The sequence below is a fragment of the Balaenoptera musculus genome, chromosome 2 (assembly GCF_009873245.2).
Source record: "Balaenoptera musculus isolate JJ_BM4_2016_0621 chromosome 2, mBalMus1.pri.v3, whole genome shotgun sequence".
Lineage (NCBI taxonomy): Eukaryota > Metazoa > Chordata > Mammalia > Artiodactyla > Balaenopteridae > Balaenoptera > Balaenoptera musculus.
In genome coordinates this window covers 60319840-60336065 of record NC_045786.1, presented here as the reverse complement: position 1 = coordinate 60336065, position 16226 = coordinate 60319840, and the positions used below count along the sequence as shown (strand labels likewise).

Genomic DNA, 16226 nt, shown 5'->3' with positions numbered 1-16226 from the left:
GACTTAATTGATATTTATAGGACATTCCATCCAAAAACAACAGAATACACTTTCTTCTCAAGTGCTCATGGAACATTCTCCAGTATAGATCATATCTTGAGTCACAAATCAAGCCTTGGTAAATTTAAGAAAATTGAAATTGTTTCAAGTATCTTTTCCGACCACAATGCTATGAGACTAGATATCAATTACAGAAAAAAATCTGTAAAAAATACAAACACATGGAGGCTAAACAATACACTACTAAATAACCAAGAGATCACTGAAGAAATCAAAGAGGAAATTTAAAAATACCTAGAAACAAATGACAATGAAAACACAACCCAAAACCTATGGGATGCAGCAAAAGCAGTTCTAAGAGGGAAGTTTATAGCCATACAACCCTACCTCAAGAAACAAGAAAGATCTCAAATAAATAACCTAAAGCAATTACACCTAAAGCAATTAGAAAAAGAACAAAAAAACCCCAAAGTTAGCAGAAGGAAAGAAATCATAAATATCAGATCAGAAATAAATGAAAAAGAAATGAAGAAAACGATAGCAAAGATCAATAAAACTAAAAGCTGGTTCTCTGAGAAGATAAACACAAGTGATAAACCATTAGCCAGACTCATCAAGAAAAAAAGGGAGAAGACTCAAATCAACATAATTAGAAATGAAAAAGAAGTAACAACTGACACTGCAGAAATACAAAGGATCATGAGAGATTACTACAAGCAATGACATGCCAATAAAATGGACAACCTGGAAGAAATGGACAAATTCTTAGAAAAGCACAACCTTCTGAGACTGAACCAGGAAGAAATAGAAAATATAAACAGACCAGTCACAAGCACTGAAATTGAGACTGTGATTAAAAATCTTCCAACAAACAAAAACCCAGGACCGGATGGCTTCACAGGCGAATTCTATCAAACATTTAGAGAAGAGCTAACACCTATCCTTCTCAAACTCTTCCAAAATATAGCAGAGGGAGGAACACTCCCAAATTCATTCTACGAGGCCACCATCACCCTGATACCAAAACCAGACAAAAATGTTACAAAGAAAGAAAACTACAGGCCAATATCACTTATGAACATAGATGCAAAAATCCTCAACAAAATACTAACAAACAGAATCCAACAGCACATTAAAAGGATCAGATAACATGATCAAGTGGGGTTTATCCCAGGAATGCAAGGATTCTTCAATATATGCAAATCAATCAATGTGATAAACCATATTAACAAACTGAAGGAGAAAAACCATATGATCATCTCAATAGATGCAGAAAAAGCTTTCGACAAAATTCAACACCCATTTATGGTAAAAACCCTCCAGAAAGTAGGCATAGAGGGAACTTACCTCAACATAATAAAGGCCATATATGACAAACCCACAGCCAACCTCGTTCTCAATGGTGAAAAACTGAAACCATTCCCTCTAAGATCAGGAACAAGACAAGGTTGTCCACTCTCACCACTATTATTCAACATAGTTTTGCAAGTTTTAGCCACAGCAATCAGAGAGGAAAAAGAAATAAAAGGAATACAAATTGGAAAAGAAGAAGTAAAACTGTCACTGTTTGCAAATGAGATGATACTATGCATAGAGAATCCTAAAGATGCTACCAGAAAACTACTAGAGCTCATCAATGAATTTGGTACAGTAGCAGGATACAAAATTAATGCACAGAAATCTCTTGCATTCCTATACACTAATGATGAAAAATCTGAAAGAGAAATTAAGGAAACACTCCCATTTACCACTGCAACAAAAAGAATAAAATACCTAGGAGACAATACCTACCTAAGGAGACAAAAGACCTGTATGCAGAAAACTATAAGACACTGATGAATGAAATTAAAGATGATACCAACAGATGGAGAGATATACCATGTTCTTGGATTGGAAGAATCAACATTGTGAAAATGACTCTACTACCCAAAGCAATCTACAGATTCAGTGCAATCCCTATCAAACTACCAATGGCATTTTTCACAGAACTAGAACAAAAACTTTCACAATTTGTATGGAAACACAAAAGACCCCGAATAGCCAACGCAATCTTGAGAAAGAAAAATGGAGCCGGAGGAAACAGGCTCCCAGACTTCAGACTATACTACAAAGCTACAGTAATCAAGACAGTATGGTACTGGCACAAAAACAGAAATATAGATCAATGGAAAAGGATAGAAAGCCCAGAGATAAACCCACGCACATATGGTCAGCTTATTTTTGATAAAGGAGGCAAGAATATACAATGGAGAAAAGACAGCCTCTTCATGTAAAAGAATGAAATTAGAACACTCTCTAACACACCATACACAAAAATAAACTCAAAATGGATTAAAGACCTAAATGTAAGGCCAGACACTATCAAACTCTTAGAGGAAAACATAGGCAGAACACTGTATGACATAAATCATAGTAAGATCCTTTTTGACCCACCTCCTAGAGAAATGGAAATAAAAACAAAAATAAGCAAATGGGACCTAATGAAACTTAAAAACTTTTGCACAACAAAGGAAACCATAAACAAGACAAAAAGACAACCCTCAGAATGGGAGAAAATATTTGCAAATGAAGCAACTGACAAAGGATTAATCTCCAAAATTTACAAGTAGCTCAATATCAAAAAACCAAACAACCCAATCCAAAAATGGGCAGAAGACCTAAATAGACATTTCTCCAAAGAAGATATACAGATTGCCAACAAGCACATGAAAGGATGTTCAACATCACTAATCATTAGAGAAATGCAAATCAAAACTACAATGAGGTATCACCTCACACCAGTCAGAATGACCATCATCAAAAAATCTACAAACAATAAATGCTGGAGAGGGTGTGGAGAAAAGGGAACACTCTTGCACTGTTGGTGGGAATATAAGTTGATACAGCCACTATGGAGAACAGTATGGAGGTTCCTTAAAAAACTAAAACTAGAACTACCATATGACCCAGTAATCCCACTAGTGGGCATATACCCTGAGAAAACCATAATTCAGAAAGAGTCATGTACCATAATGTTCATTGCAGCTCTATTTACAATAGCCAGGACATGGAAGCAACCTAAGTGTCCATCGACAGATGAATGGATAAAGAAGATGTGGCACATATATACAATGGAATATTACTCAGCCATAAAAAGAAACAAAATTGAGTTATTTGTAGTGAGGTGGCTGGACCTAGAGTCTGTCATACAGAGTGAAGTAAGTCAGAAAGAGAAAAACAAATACCGTATGCTAACACATATATATGGAATCTAAAAAGAAAAAGAAGTGTTTCTGAAGAACCTAGGGGCAGGACAGGAATAAAGACGCAGACGTAGAGAATGGACTTGAGGACACGGGGAGGAGGAAGGGTAAGCTGGGACGAAGTGAGAGAGTGTTATGGACTTATATATACTACCAAATGTAAAATAGATAGCTATTGGGAAGCAGCCACACAGCACAGCGAGATCAGCTCGGTGCTTTTTGACCATCTAGAGAGGTGGGATAGGGAGGATGGGAGGGAGACGCAAGAGGGAGGAGATATGGGGATATATGTATATATATAGCTGATTCACTTTGTTATAAAGCAGAAACTAACACACCATTGTAAAGAAATTATATTCCAATAAGGATGTTAAAAAAATAAATAAATAAACCAACAAGAAAATCGTTCTTTCTTCTTGTGGTTTTTCTCTGCTGCAAGTACTGCTGTAGCCCCAGAGGTCAGTTGGATGTTATGCCTACTCTTGCATCCCCATCACCTTGCACAGTGCCTGCCAAATAGTAGGTGCTAAAATAAGTTTCTGTTGAATGAATGAAAGGATTGTCCTGAGACCCCCTACATAGACTTTCCCCGGAGCTCAAACTGGGAAGCTCTAGTCAGATCTGACATCCTAGTTGATCAACCATTAAACTTTGGAAAAGAGATCAACTGCCTTAATTCTACTAAATGAATTGCTCTGCTTAGAGAATTATGCTGTATTGTTTCTGAACTTTGACCTCATGGAAAGATCAATCACCCAGACTTTTAAGTCTCTTAATGCTTTTAGGCATTATTGAGTTTCTCCTTTTTCCTACAGAGAGTGGCAAATACATTCAGAATTGAAAAGAGGAATCATTGTTTTGCACAGTTTTACACAAACGGTATGTTCTCTCAGCAGAATCTAGAATTTGGGATGTTCATTAATTGCACAAAAAATTCAGGTTAAATATCAGCTTTTACAGAGTTAGGGAAGGGAAGGAGTCACGCTATAACACTGTTCCAAACACTTTGTCTTTGCTATAACCACCAGCTATACAGATTGACTCTCTTAATGTGTTAAAATTGAACACTAATTGGGACAGGAAATAGACACCATATGCCTGAAACACCTTGTGCAAGACAGCAAAGAAGCTATCAAAGACTACTACATTTTTGTTTAAAGAACTCAGATGCCAACTTGAAGAGGCTCCCACTGGCCAAAAGTAGGACAATTTGGGCATCAATAATAACAATAGAAATTCATCAAATATATTAAGATCTATGTGTCACTAATGATAATTTTTGAAAACTTAATTGGAAACATATTTAACAGTGCACCTGGTGCTCCCACTCTTACTTATTTACTCTAGTGAAATGAAAATTTATATTCACACACACAAAAAAGTACACAAATGTACACTGCAGCTTTCTTTTTTAAATTAATTATTTTTTGCGGAGTTGGGTCTTCGTTGTTACGCAGGCTTTCTCTAGTTGCAGCGAGTGGGGGCTACTCTTCATTGCGGTGCGTGGGCTTCTCATTGCAGTGGTTTCTCTTTGTTGTGGAGCACGGGCTCTAGGCGTGCGGGCTTCAGTAGTTGTGGCACACGGGCTTAGTTACTCCGCGGTATGTGGGATCTTCCTGGACCAGGGCTTGAACCCGTGTCCCCTGCATTGGCAGGCGGATTCTTAACCACTGCACCACCAGGGAAGTCCCTACGTGGCAGCTTTATTCACCAAAAATTGGAAACAATATAAATGTCCTTCATCTGGGAAATGGATAAACAAGCTGTGGTAGATCCATACAAACAATAAAAATGAACAAATTAGTACATGCAACAAAATGCATGAATCTCAAATGTGTTATGCTAAGTGAAAGCCAGACTCAGAAAGCTATATACTGTATGACATTGACACTTGTATGACATTCTGGAAAAAGGCAAAACTACAGGTACAGAAAACAGGGTTTGCCTGGGGGTGGGGGATGGGAAGTTTGACTACAAAGGGGTAGCACAAGGGAATAGAAGTGGTGATAGAACTGAACCTTGATTGTATGCATTTGAGAAACTCATAGAAATGTACACCAAAAAGAGTGAATTTTACTGTATGTAAATTAAAGATAAATTTTAAACTAGATTGCGACATTTTATCCTGCCGAGAATGTATGAAATCTCATTTTCTCAGCTGTTTGTCAATTTGTACTTGTTGCAGTACAGGAAAAATACAGCAATCTAAAAACAAAAAACACACAATAGGTAACTGTTGGAGGATGCTAGAAACCAACACATTATTTTGAAAACTAATAAGTGAAGGGAAAGAATCAGCATTTTCCTTCTTATGCTATCTGTACTACTGAGTAACCAAAAGGAGGGGAAGTTTCTCTTTGAAAAAGTATTCCAGCTAATATATGAAGAAGAAATGACAGAATATCGTTTTGCTATCTCTAATGAACTAAAGGATCTAGGCATTGAACATCAACGGCTACTAACATCACAAAAGAGAGACAACCAGACATTAAGTGCCTCTGGATGGAAGAATATAGCACTATTTAAGAAGTAAACTTGCCCCTCAAAATCAAATTGGAAGCTGAACGAAACCTCTAGATACAACTGTCAACTTACAGGAAATACCCTGGACAAAGAAACATATTAAATGACTGCATAGAGATATACTCAGCAACATCCAAACTGTGAGAAATTCTATAGGACAAACCACCTGGTTTTTTCAGCACATTTCAAGAGGGAACAAAAAGAGAAGGGTATAGTTTACATGAGCCTTAAAAGACAACCAATCACAATATGTGGATTTTGTTTGGATCCTGATTTTTTAAAAATACTGTAAGAAATGTTTTTGACATTTATTAAACAATTGTAAGTTCAAACACCCTGGATATTTAATGATAGTAAGGAATTATTAATTTTTAAGCATGGTCTTGTTTCTTGAAAGTCCTTTCAGAAATACATACTGAAATATTTTCTGGTGAAACCATGTGATGTCTTCTTGAAAATAATATGAGGCTGTCAATGAGGTATTAATGGAACATGACTGGCCATGGTTTGATATTTGTTAGGGCTGGATGATAATATATTGGGATTTATTATATTATTATCCTGTCTATTTTTATGTATGTTCAAAAGTCACCATAATAAAAAGGTTTTCTTTGAAGTAACAAATATTTAAACACAAGTAACTGACCAATGTCCAGCTTTACCAAGGTCAAAGCAGCCTTATTTGGTGTATTAATATAGTTCAAACAATATTAGGTATGAAATGGTTAAAATAAGAACATCTGGAACTATAGAGCAGCCAGGAAGAAGCTTAACAACATTACACTGAAAGTGTAGTGGTGGTTGTTTATGGCACATGTGTGAGGCACTATGGGATAAGATTTTTTTTTTTTTGAAACTTGTAAGACTTTAACAAAGAAGAACCAGTGAAAATATTCCATTTAGGATGAGAGTAATTAATATTTATGCACTAAAAAGATATCCTTGACAACAGCATCATTTGGGTTTGGGGTAAGTACAGAGGCATAATCCTCTGAAAGAATATTTCGGACATAAAAAGGCATCAATAGTGTGTAGAAAAGGGATGTTCCACTGTGTCCCCCACTCATGCCCCAAGTCTGCGTTCTCCCCTGCTATTCCTGCCTTCACCACTTTTCATTTCTTCTCAATGAAAGCACTGAGAAAACAAAACAGAAATGGTGACACTGGGTCATATATAAAAAATTCCCAATGAAGACCTTAATAAGTAACTTTAAAACAGGCATTTTAAAGCTCTGGCCATTATCACAGTACTTGGTGAATATGAACATATTTGCTTGTTTTCCCGTGAATCATCAAAAGTCTTGAAAGCTTCAGAAGGTGGTCTTCCAGGAGTTCAAAGTATTTTACTTATGGAAGAATGGATTTCACTACTAACCTTACCTGTTTCATATCCTGTTGCCTACTCTACCAATGTAAATTTAGTCTTCATAGATTAAAAAATTTTTTTTCATAGCAGCAAGTTTGTATCTTGAAGTTTGCTTTCAAGGGAATTTGATGTTCCATCATGAATCAAATTATTTGTTCCCAAAGTAACTTCATTTGCAAAATGTCAGTAAAGTTCATAGCTCTCTATTAAAATTCGAGCCACTCTGTCATGTAAATACAGTTAGATGGTGAAATCTCACCACCTTCATGGCAGTCGTCTAAAACCGGGCAGAGTCCGCAGGGGGCCCGGACCAATCCGGTGGGCGGGATGATCGGATTGACTGCCCTGTACAGTTTCATGCGTCCGTCCACACTGCCTACGGTGCCTTCTTTTGCAGCGATGATAGTCATCTCCACTTTCTCATCATAAATGAGTGTATTCAAGATGGTCTCAATGTCCTCCATGGACAACTCTACCTTACTGATCCCCAATTCACAGATATACTTCCACACTTCATGTGATGAAGCAAATGAACTATTTCTTTGTATCGTTGGATTCTGTTTGTTTTCTCGTGCTGTTTCTGCCTTGGTTTGTAGGAACTTAAAACACTGTTGGTTAAGCACCTCTACAAATTCAGATTCAAAATCCTGGTCACTGTACCAGGCTCCACCGGTCACAGAGCGGTCTGGCTGCAGGTTATAGAGCATGTACACCTTCTTTTTTGAGGCTGCCACAGACTTAACAGCTTTAATTAGCTTTTTACTTTCCAAATTCTTTATAATTTTGTTAATTTCTCTTAATGGCAAGTTGCTTTTGTATCGGATATCTCTGCTCCATATTCCTTTATTTCCTGCATCTTCTATGATTTGATATACTAGTTTTTCCTGGTTATCCGATCCTTTCATTTTACCAGCATTCTGAGACTCCTTTATTCTATACAGAAGGCCTGTATTACTCCTTAAGAGATACAGCTGACCCATGGACAACAGTCTATTAATGGCCACTGCCCACTGCTGGGCTTCTATATGCGGCATTTCATTCTGAATTACTTGGTCTGTGATTCCATGAGGGAACTGGTGACATAATTCTATAATCCTGTTTTCGATTTCGACCGGATCCGCGACCGGCGGCTGCACCTTCACCTTCACCTCGGCCATGAGGGCGCAGGTCCCGGCCCCTGGGGGAAGAGACGCTCCGGGTGGCCGGACAGCAAGCGGGGGAATCCTGGAACCTATGAAGACAGCAGCTCTATGGGATAAGATTTAACAACAACGATTATAATAATAAACTGTTAAGAGCAAACTGTAACTACAAATAACTACTGTGGATATAAGGCATAATTAGTACGGAAAATTAGTAAAAGAAAGGGATTCATAGATTTCAAACAATTCTTGGGGGTAAAAAAAAAGCTAACTCGGGGGCTTCCCTGGTGGCGCAGTGGTTGAGAATCTGCCTGCCAATGCAGGGGACACGGGTTCGAGCCCTGGTCTGGGAAGATCCCACATGCCACGGAGCAACTGGGCCCGTGAGCCACAACTACTGAGCCTGCGCGTCTGGAGCCTGTGCTCCGCAAAAAGAGAGGCCGCGATAGTGAGAGGCCCGCGCACCGCGATGAAGAGTGGTCCCCACTTGCCGCAACTAGAGAAAGCCCTCGCACAGCAACGAAGACCCAACACAGCCATAAATAAATAAATAAATAAATAAAATTTAAAAAAAAAAAAAAAGCTAACTCTACACCTCATCTCAACAAAACCAAAAGTAGCCTTCTTGGTTTGATAAAATTAGCTCAGTTTGGGAGACTTAAGCACATTCATCAATAGAATGGTATTCAGCTGCTAAAAGCCAATGACTAGTGCAAAAAAGTAGGACACAGAACAATATATGTATTACAATCTCATTTGCGTGAAAACAACCTACGTGTGTAAATGTATGGAGAAAGATCTGGAAGGATACCCCTTAAACTGTGTACTGTAGATATCTTGGGGGAGAGGTATGGTACAGGAATATGGGAGTAGGTGAAGTTTTCACTTTTTACTATATACTTCTGCATTGTTTGAATTTTTACAAAGATTATAATTTTAAAATATTTAAACACAATTTTAAAAATTGTTTCAAAGAGTCCTGAAATGGAGCTTCTTAGGGGCATTTCATTCACCACCTCTACCCACCTACTCTAGAGAAAGTTAGCTCCCACTATACCAAAGCCAGAGCTGGCCATTCAGAATGGGGCATTGGTTGTTTATGCAGAAAGGTGTGTTAAAGCTATCAAAAAAGTATAATTTCATGTGCACTGGCAATCAGTGGGGAAATCCATTTTTACAACTTGGATCCCAATCAAAGAGTTACTTCCTGCTTATACCCACGAAATGGGGAATTTGCAGCAGTCCACCCTTCACCTCAGCACTGCAAAGAATACAAAAGAATTCAGGATTTAGAAACACAGATCAGGACACTGAAAACTCAGATGCCATTAGCAAGCCCAAGTGCCTCCCAAAGTGAGAAAATTCCTAGCTTATTAAGCGGAGCAGGGTACTAGCAATTTACAGGGAGCATTAAAGGAAAGCAAAGCCTCCTAACAGCAATACAATCAGCAATTTTTAAAAAATTACTCAAGGGCTTCCCTGGTGGCGCAGTGGTTGAGAATCTGCCTGCCAATGCAGGGGACACGGGTTCGAGCCCTGGTCTGGGAAGATCCCACATTCCGCGGAGCAACTGGGCCCGTGAGCCACAATTACTGAGCCTGCGCGTCTAGAGCCTGTGCTCCGCAACAAGAGAGGCCACAATAATGAGAGGCCCGCGCACTGCGACGAAGAATGGCCCCCACTTGCCGCAACTAGAGAAAGCCCTCACACAGAAACGAAGACCCAACACAGCCATAAAAATAAATAAATAAATAAACCCAAAGTTTAGAAAAAAAAAAAAAATTAAAAATTACTCAAAATGAAGGTTGAAGAAGGATGTACGGAGCCCCAGACTGGCAATAAGGCATTACAATCCCAGTACAGCATTTTGGCATCCAGAAAAGGTTCCACAGAGCTTGGAAGAGGAGGAATCCAGGCTGATCACAACAGAGTCACTTTTTTTTTTTTTTTTTTTTAATGAATAGCCCAGTTTGCTTTTTTTTTTTTTTAAAGAAATTCACGTTCTTTTATTTATTTATTTATGACTGTGTTGAGTCTTCGTTTCTGTGTGAGGGCTTTCTCTAGTTGCGGCAAGTGGGGACCACTCTTCATCGCGGTGCGCGGGCCTCTCACCATCGCGGCCTCTCTTGTTGCGGAGCACAGGCTCCAGACGCGCAGGCTCAGTAATTGTGGCTCACGGGCCCAGTTGCTCCGTGGCATGTGGGATCTTCCCAGACCAGGGCTCGAACCCGTGTCCCCTGCATTGGCAGGCAGATTCTCAACCACTGCGCCACCAGGGAAGCCCCAGAGTCACTTTTTTATGGTCACACCCATTTAAGGATCGTCATCAGCAAAAACTAGAAGTTGATTTCAGAACTGCTCTACCTTATAGTAATTATTAGCATATAAAATTGCTTATTAATAGCATAGAAAAACAGTACTTTTTAAAAGTACATATAAATAGAATCTTCATTCCATAGTTCTTTGATTTGTTCAGTAAACATTTGTAAAGGACCTGCCTACTAAGTGCACTGCAGTGTGCTAGGCTGGGACAGGGATATAGCACTGCCTTCAAGGTGCTTACGTTCCAGAGGGGAAAACAAAGAATTACAAACAAGCGTGATACAAAAGCACAGAGTACCATGAGAGCACATAAGAGGAGCCCCTAACAGACAAGGAAGTGGAAGAAGGGGGCACAGACAGGGGAGCACAGGGTTTTCTAGATGTGACATCTAAGCTGAGGTACAAAGGATGAAAAGGGATTAATTAGGTGAAACATGGAAAAAGATCATTCCAGTAAAGGGAGAGTTGCATAGAAGGCCAAGGAAATGTGGGTAAGCACAGCCCATCCAGGGAAATACAGGTAGTTCAACTTGGAAAGAACGTATTTGTAAAGGGAGGAAGTGATGATAGATTGATCCAGAAAGATAGGCAGGAGCCAAATCCCAAAGGGCCTTCTATGCCATAAGGAGCTTGGATTTATCCTAAGAGCAATGGGAAACAAATGAAGAATTTTAAGCAGGAAAGTGTCCTAGTCAGACTTATGGAGAATGGACTTGAGAGAAACAAAACTGGTGGGAGTGAGACCAGGTGAGAAATGATGACTAAGGCATTAGCAAGTGGGGCTGATGAGGCAAAGACAGACTACTTATAAAGATGTTTAAGAAATAGTATCAATGCCTAGGTTTATAGCTAAGACAGAAGATTGCTTGGTGGGGCTATTTGCTCAGATATGGAATAGAAGAGGATGAAGAAGTTGGGGGTAGGCAGTAATAGAGGGGGAAAGGAGGTAGATAATAAATGCAGGTCTGCTTATGTTGAGTTTAAGGTACTGTGGGAGAGGTTAAAATCCTTAGGCTTGGGACACTGGGGGCCTTGCCCTAGACCCCACGCTGTAGATAGTCCCCAGTCTGGTTCTCCTCGAGCTAAGCCTTTCACTGTGGGGCTAAGGGGACATGATTGGTCAGAGCTCACACCCCTGCTTCCAGACCTGCTCCATTTTGTATTCCTAGGAATCCCTCTCTCCCAAATGGCTCCAAGCCCACTTTCAGCCCATAGACAAACCTCTTCCCCAGGCCTGTCCAGGTGATGGTGAACCTCACCGCCAATCATGCAACTCCCCCAGGCCCAAGGAGTGGCCAGAAAGGTGGCTGTTTGGGAGGAGTGTGGGTGGAGCTTGGAAATTCAGGCTGAGGTGTTCATATATGTGGACCTGAAAAGCCCCTCACTGTAGAATAGGGTGGGAAGGAAAGCAGAAGAGGTTAGGGACCTCTGTGTGTACTCTTGCCCTGGCCGTGCACATGCTAAGAGTAGGCCTGCTGGAGGGCATCTGGTGGGAAACTGGATATGTGGATCTGGAGCTCAGGAGAGAGATATGAGGTTTAGAATTCATCAATAATCAGGCAGTGACTAAAGTTCCAGTAATGGGCTATTCAAAGATAACATATAGTATGAGAAGAATCAAAGGCCAAGGACAGAACGCTGAAGGACACCAACATTTATGGGATATACACAGGAAGCGAATGATTCAAAGGAAATTGAGAAGCAGCAGCTAAGAATACAGAAGGAAACGCAGCAGTGGGTGATGCCAAAGAGACCCAGAAAAGAGAGAATTTGAAGAGAATAGTCAACAGTGCTAAATACTGCAAAGAACTCAGATCAGAAGACTGAAAAAAAAATGTCCATTAGATCTAGCAACTAGGAGGTCTATGGTGATTTTGACAGGGGTTTCATAGTGGATTGAAGGGACCAGAAATCAAATGTCAGTGGGTGAGGAGAGAATGGAAGGTGAGCAAGTGGAAGCAGTGAGTGTAGACAGCTTCAAGAAGTTTGACTAGGAAGGTAAGAAGTGAGATATAGCAATAACTACAGAGGCTGGTGGAACAGAGTAACAGTTCAGTGACAGAATTTACTACTCACCAAATCCTCTTGAAGCCTTCCTAAACTACCAAGTTATAGAATTCCACCAGGTATTGTTGGTTATTCACAGTTACCTGAACTGGGTGGACCCTACCTGAACACTAGAGTCAAGTATCCAGGAATCATTGTAGATAAAACCAGTGAGAAGCACCCACTTGCCTCTCCTGATGTATAGGAATAAGCATTTGTTTTAACAAGACTTGCTTCTGCCTTAATGTACTGCAGGCCACACTAACAGTCTCTAACAAGGACATCAACCATTACAGAATTAAATTCATAGGTCAAGAACAGCACAGCACTAATCTACAGTTCTTGACTTGACAGTACCTGTCATGGAGTTCTAGAATGGTAGAGCTGAAAGGAAACTTAGAAATTATGTACTTCACAGTGGGCATAGAGGGAACCTACCTCAACATAATAAAGGCCATATACGACAAACCCACAGCAAACATCATTCTCAATGCTGGAAAACTGAAAGCATTTCCTCTAAGATCAGGAATAAGACAAGGATGTCCACTCTCACCACTATTATTCAACATAGTTTTGGAAGTCCTAGCCATGGCAATCAGAGAAGAAAAAGAAATAAAAGGAATACATATTGGAAAAGAAGAAGTAAAACTGTCACTGTTTGCAGATGACATGATACTATACATAGAGAATCCTAAAAATGCCACCAGAAAACTACTAGAGCTAATCAATGAATGTGGTAAAGTTGCAGGATACAAAATTAATGCACAGAAATCTCTTGCATTCCTATACACTAATGATGAAAAATCTGAAAGAGAAATTAAGGAAACACTCCCATTTACCACTGCAACAAAAAGAATAAAATACCTAGGAATAAACCTACCTAAGGAGACAAAAGACCTGTATGCAGAAAACTATAAGACACTGATGCAAGAAATTAATGATGATACGAACAGATGGAGAGATATACCATGTTCTTGGATTGGAAGAATCAATATTGTGAAAATGACTACACTACCCAAAGCAATCTACAGATTCAATGCAATCCCTATCAAATTACCAATGGCAATTTTTACGAAACTAGAACAAATAATCATAAAATTTGTATGGAGACAAAAAAGACCCCGAATAGCCAAAGCAGTCTTGAGGGGAAAAAAAGGAGCTGGAGGAATCAGACTCCCTGACTTCAGACTATACTACAAAGCTACAGTAATCAAGACAATATGGTACTGGCACAAAAACAGAAACACAGATCAATGGAACAGGATAGAAAGCCCAGAGATAAACCCACGCACCTATGGTCAACTAATCTATGACAAAGGAGGCAAGGATATACAATGGAGAAAAGACAGTCTCTTCAATAAGTGGTGCTGGGAAAACTGGACAGCTACATGTAAAAGAATGAAATTAGAACACTCCCTAACACCATACACAAAAATAAACTCAAAATGGATTAGAGACCTAAATGTAAGACTGGACACTATAAAACTCTTAGAGGAAAACATAGGAAGAACACTCTTTGACATAAATCACAGCAAGATCTTTTTTGATCCACCTCCTACAGTAATGGAAATAAAAACAAAAATAAACAAATGGGACCCAATGAAACTTCAAAGCTTTTGCACAGCAAAGGAAACCATAAACAAGATGAAGAGACAACTCTCAGAATGGGAGAAAATATTTGCAAATGAACCAACGGACAAAGGATTAATCTCCAAAATATATAAACAGCTCATGCAGCTCAATATTAAAGAAACAAACACCCCAATCCAAAAATGGGCAGAAGACTTAAATAGACATTTCTCCAAAGAAGACATACAGATGGCCAAGAAGCACATGAAAAGCTGCTCAACATCACTAATTATTAGAGACATGCAAATCAAAACTACAATGAGGTATCACCTCACACCAGTTAGAATGGGCATTATCAGAAAATCTGCAAACAACAAATGCTGGAGAGGGTGTGGAGAAAAGGGAACCCTCTTGCACTGCTGGTGGGAATGTAAATTGATACAGCCACTATGGAGAAAAGTATGGAGGTTCCTTAAAAAACTAAAACTAGAATTACCATATGACCCAGCAATCCCACTACTGGGCATATACCCAGAGAAAACCATAATTCAAAAAGACACATGCAGGCTTCCCTGGTGGCGCAGTGGTTGAGAGTCTGCCTGCCAATACAGGGGACACGGGTTCGAGCCCTGGTCTGGGAGGGTCCCACATGCCGTGGAGCAACTGGGCCCATGAGCCACAATTGCTGTGCCTGCGCGTCTGGAGCCTGTGCTCCGCAACACGAGAGGCCATGATAGTGAGGGGCCCGCGCACCGTGATGAAGAGTGGCCCCTGCTTGCCGCAACTAGAGAAAGCCCTCGCACAGAAACAGGGACCCAGCGCAGCCATAGATAGATAAATAAATAAATAAATAAATAAATAAATAAATAAAAATTAAAAAAAAAAAAAGACACATGCACCCCAACGTTCATTGCAGCATTATTTCCAACAGCCAGGTCATGGAAGTAACCTAAATGCCCATCGACAGACGAATGGATAAAGAAGTTGTGGTACATATATACAATGGAATATTATTCAGCCATAAAAAGGAACAAAATTGAGTCATTTGTTGAGGCGTGGATGGATCTAGAGACTGTCATACAGAGTGAGGTAAGTCAGAAAGAGAAAAACAAATATTGTATATTCATGGATGTATGTGGAACCTAGAAAAATGGTACAGATGAACCGGTTTGCAGGGCAGAAGTTGAGACACAGATGTAGAGAACAAACGTATGGACACCAAGGGGGGAAAGCCGTGGGGGGTGGGGATGGTGGTGTGATGAATTGGGTGATTGGGATTGACATGTATACACTGATGTGTATAAAATTGATGACTAATAACCTTCTGTATAAAAAAATAAATAAAATTAAATTAAAAATATTTTAAAAATAAAAGAAATTATGTACTTCACGTCCCATTGTATGGGTGAGGGCTTAGCAAATTAATGGTGGATTCAACACTGGGACTCAGGTCTCCGTTACTTATATGTAGAGAGAACATATGTCCCAGTTGGCCTAAAACAGTCCCAGTTCACACCTGTTAATCATAGTAATTATTATCACCTGCTTTTATTCTCAAATGTGTTCTGGTTTAGACAATAAATTCTATAGTCACCCTACTTATATAGCATAAGTTTTGGGCCCAGGCAACCATTACTGTTTACTTATAAGATTATTTTTCTTTTATGTGATCTCAAAGGTTTACATGTCTTAAACTCTTACATGTCATTTTATAAGAGAGGTAACGTACGTGAAAGCAGGTCCCAGACTATAAAATGCTAAACAAAGGTCAGGATTAAAAATAGTAATAACCTTGGATTAGGCAAGAGTTTCTTAAATATGACACGAAAAACACGAGCAACAAAAGAAAAAATAAATTGTACTTCATCAAAATGAAAATTTGGGGCCTTCAAAGGACATATCAAGAAAGTAAAAAGATGACCCATAGAATGGGAGAAAATATTTGCAAATCATATATCTGATAAGGATCTAGTATCCAGAATAAAGAACTCTCACACCTCAACAACAAGAAGATGA

At 39.4% G+C, this 16226-nt stretch overlaps 1 protein-coding gene across 1 annotated transcript; it reads right to left on the bottom strand.

Moving 5' to 3' along the window:
- Nucleotides 1-6622: 6622 nt before the first annotated feature.
- Nucleotides 6623-8369, bottom strand: LOC118890465 (DNA-directed RNA polymerase III subunit RPC6-like). Its single transcript, XM_036843359.1, has one exon. It carries the CDS (start codon nucleotides 8286-8288, stop codon nucleotides 7338-7340), a length of 951 nt encoding a protein of 316 aa, XP_036699254.1. The 5' UTR covers nucleotides 8289-8369; the 3' UTR covers nucleotides 6623-7337.
- Nucleotides 8370-16226: the final 7857 nt, after the last annotated feature.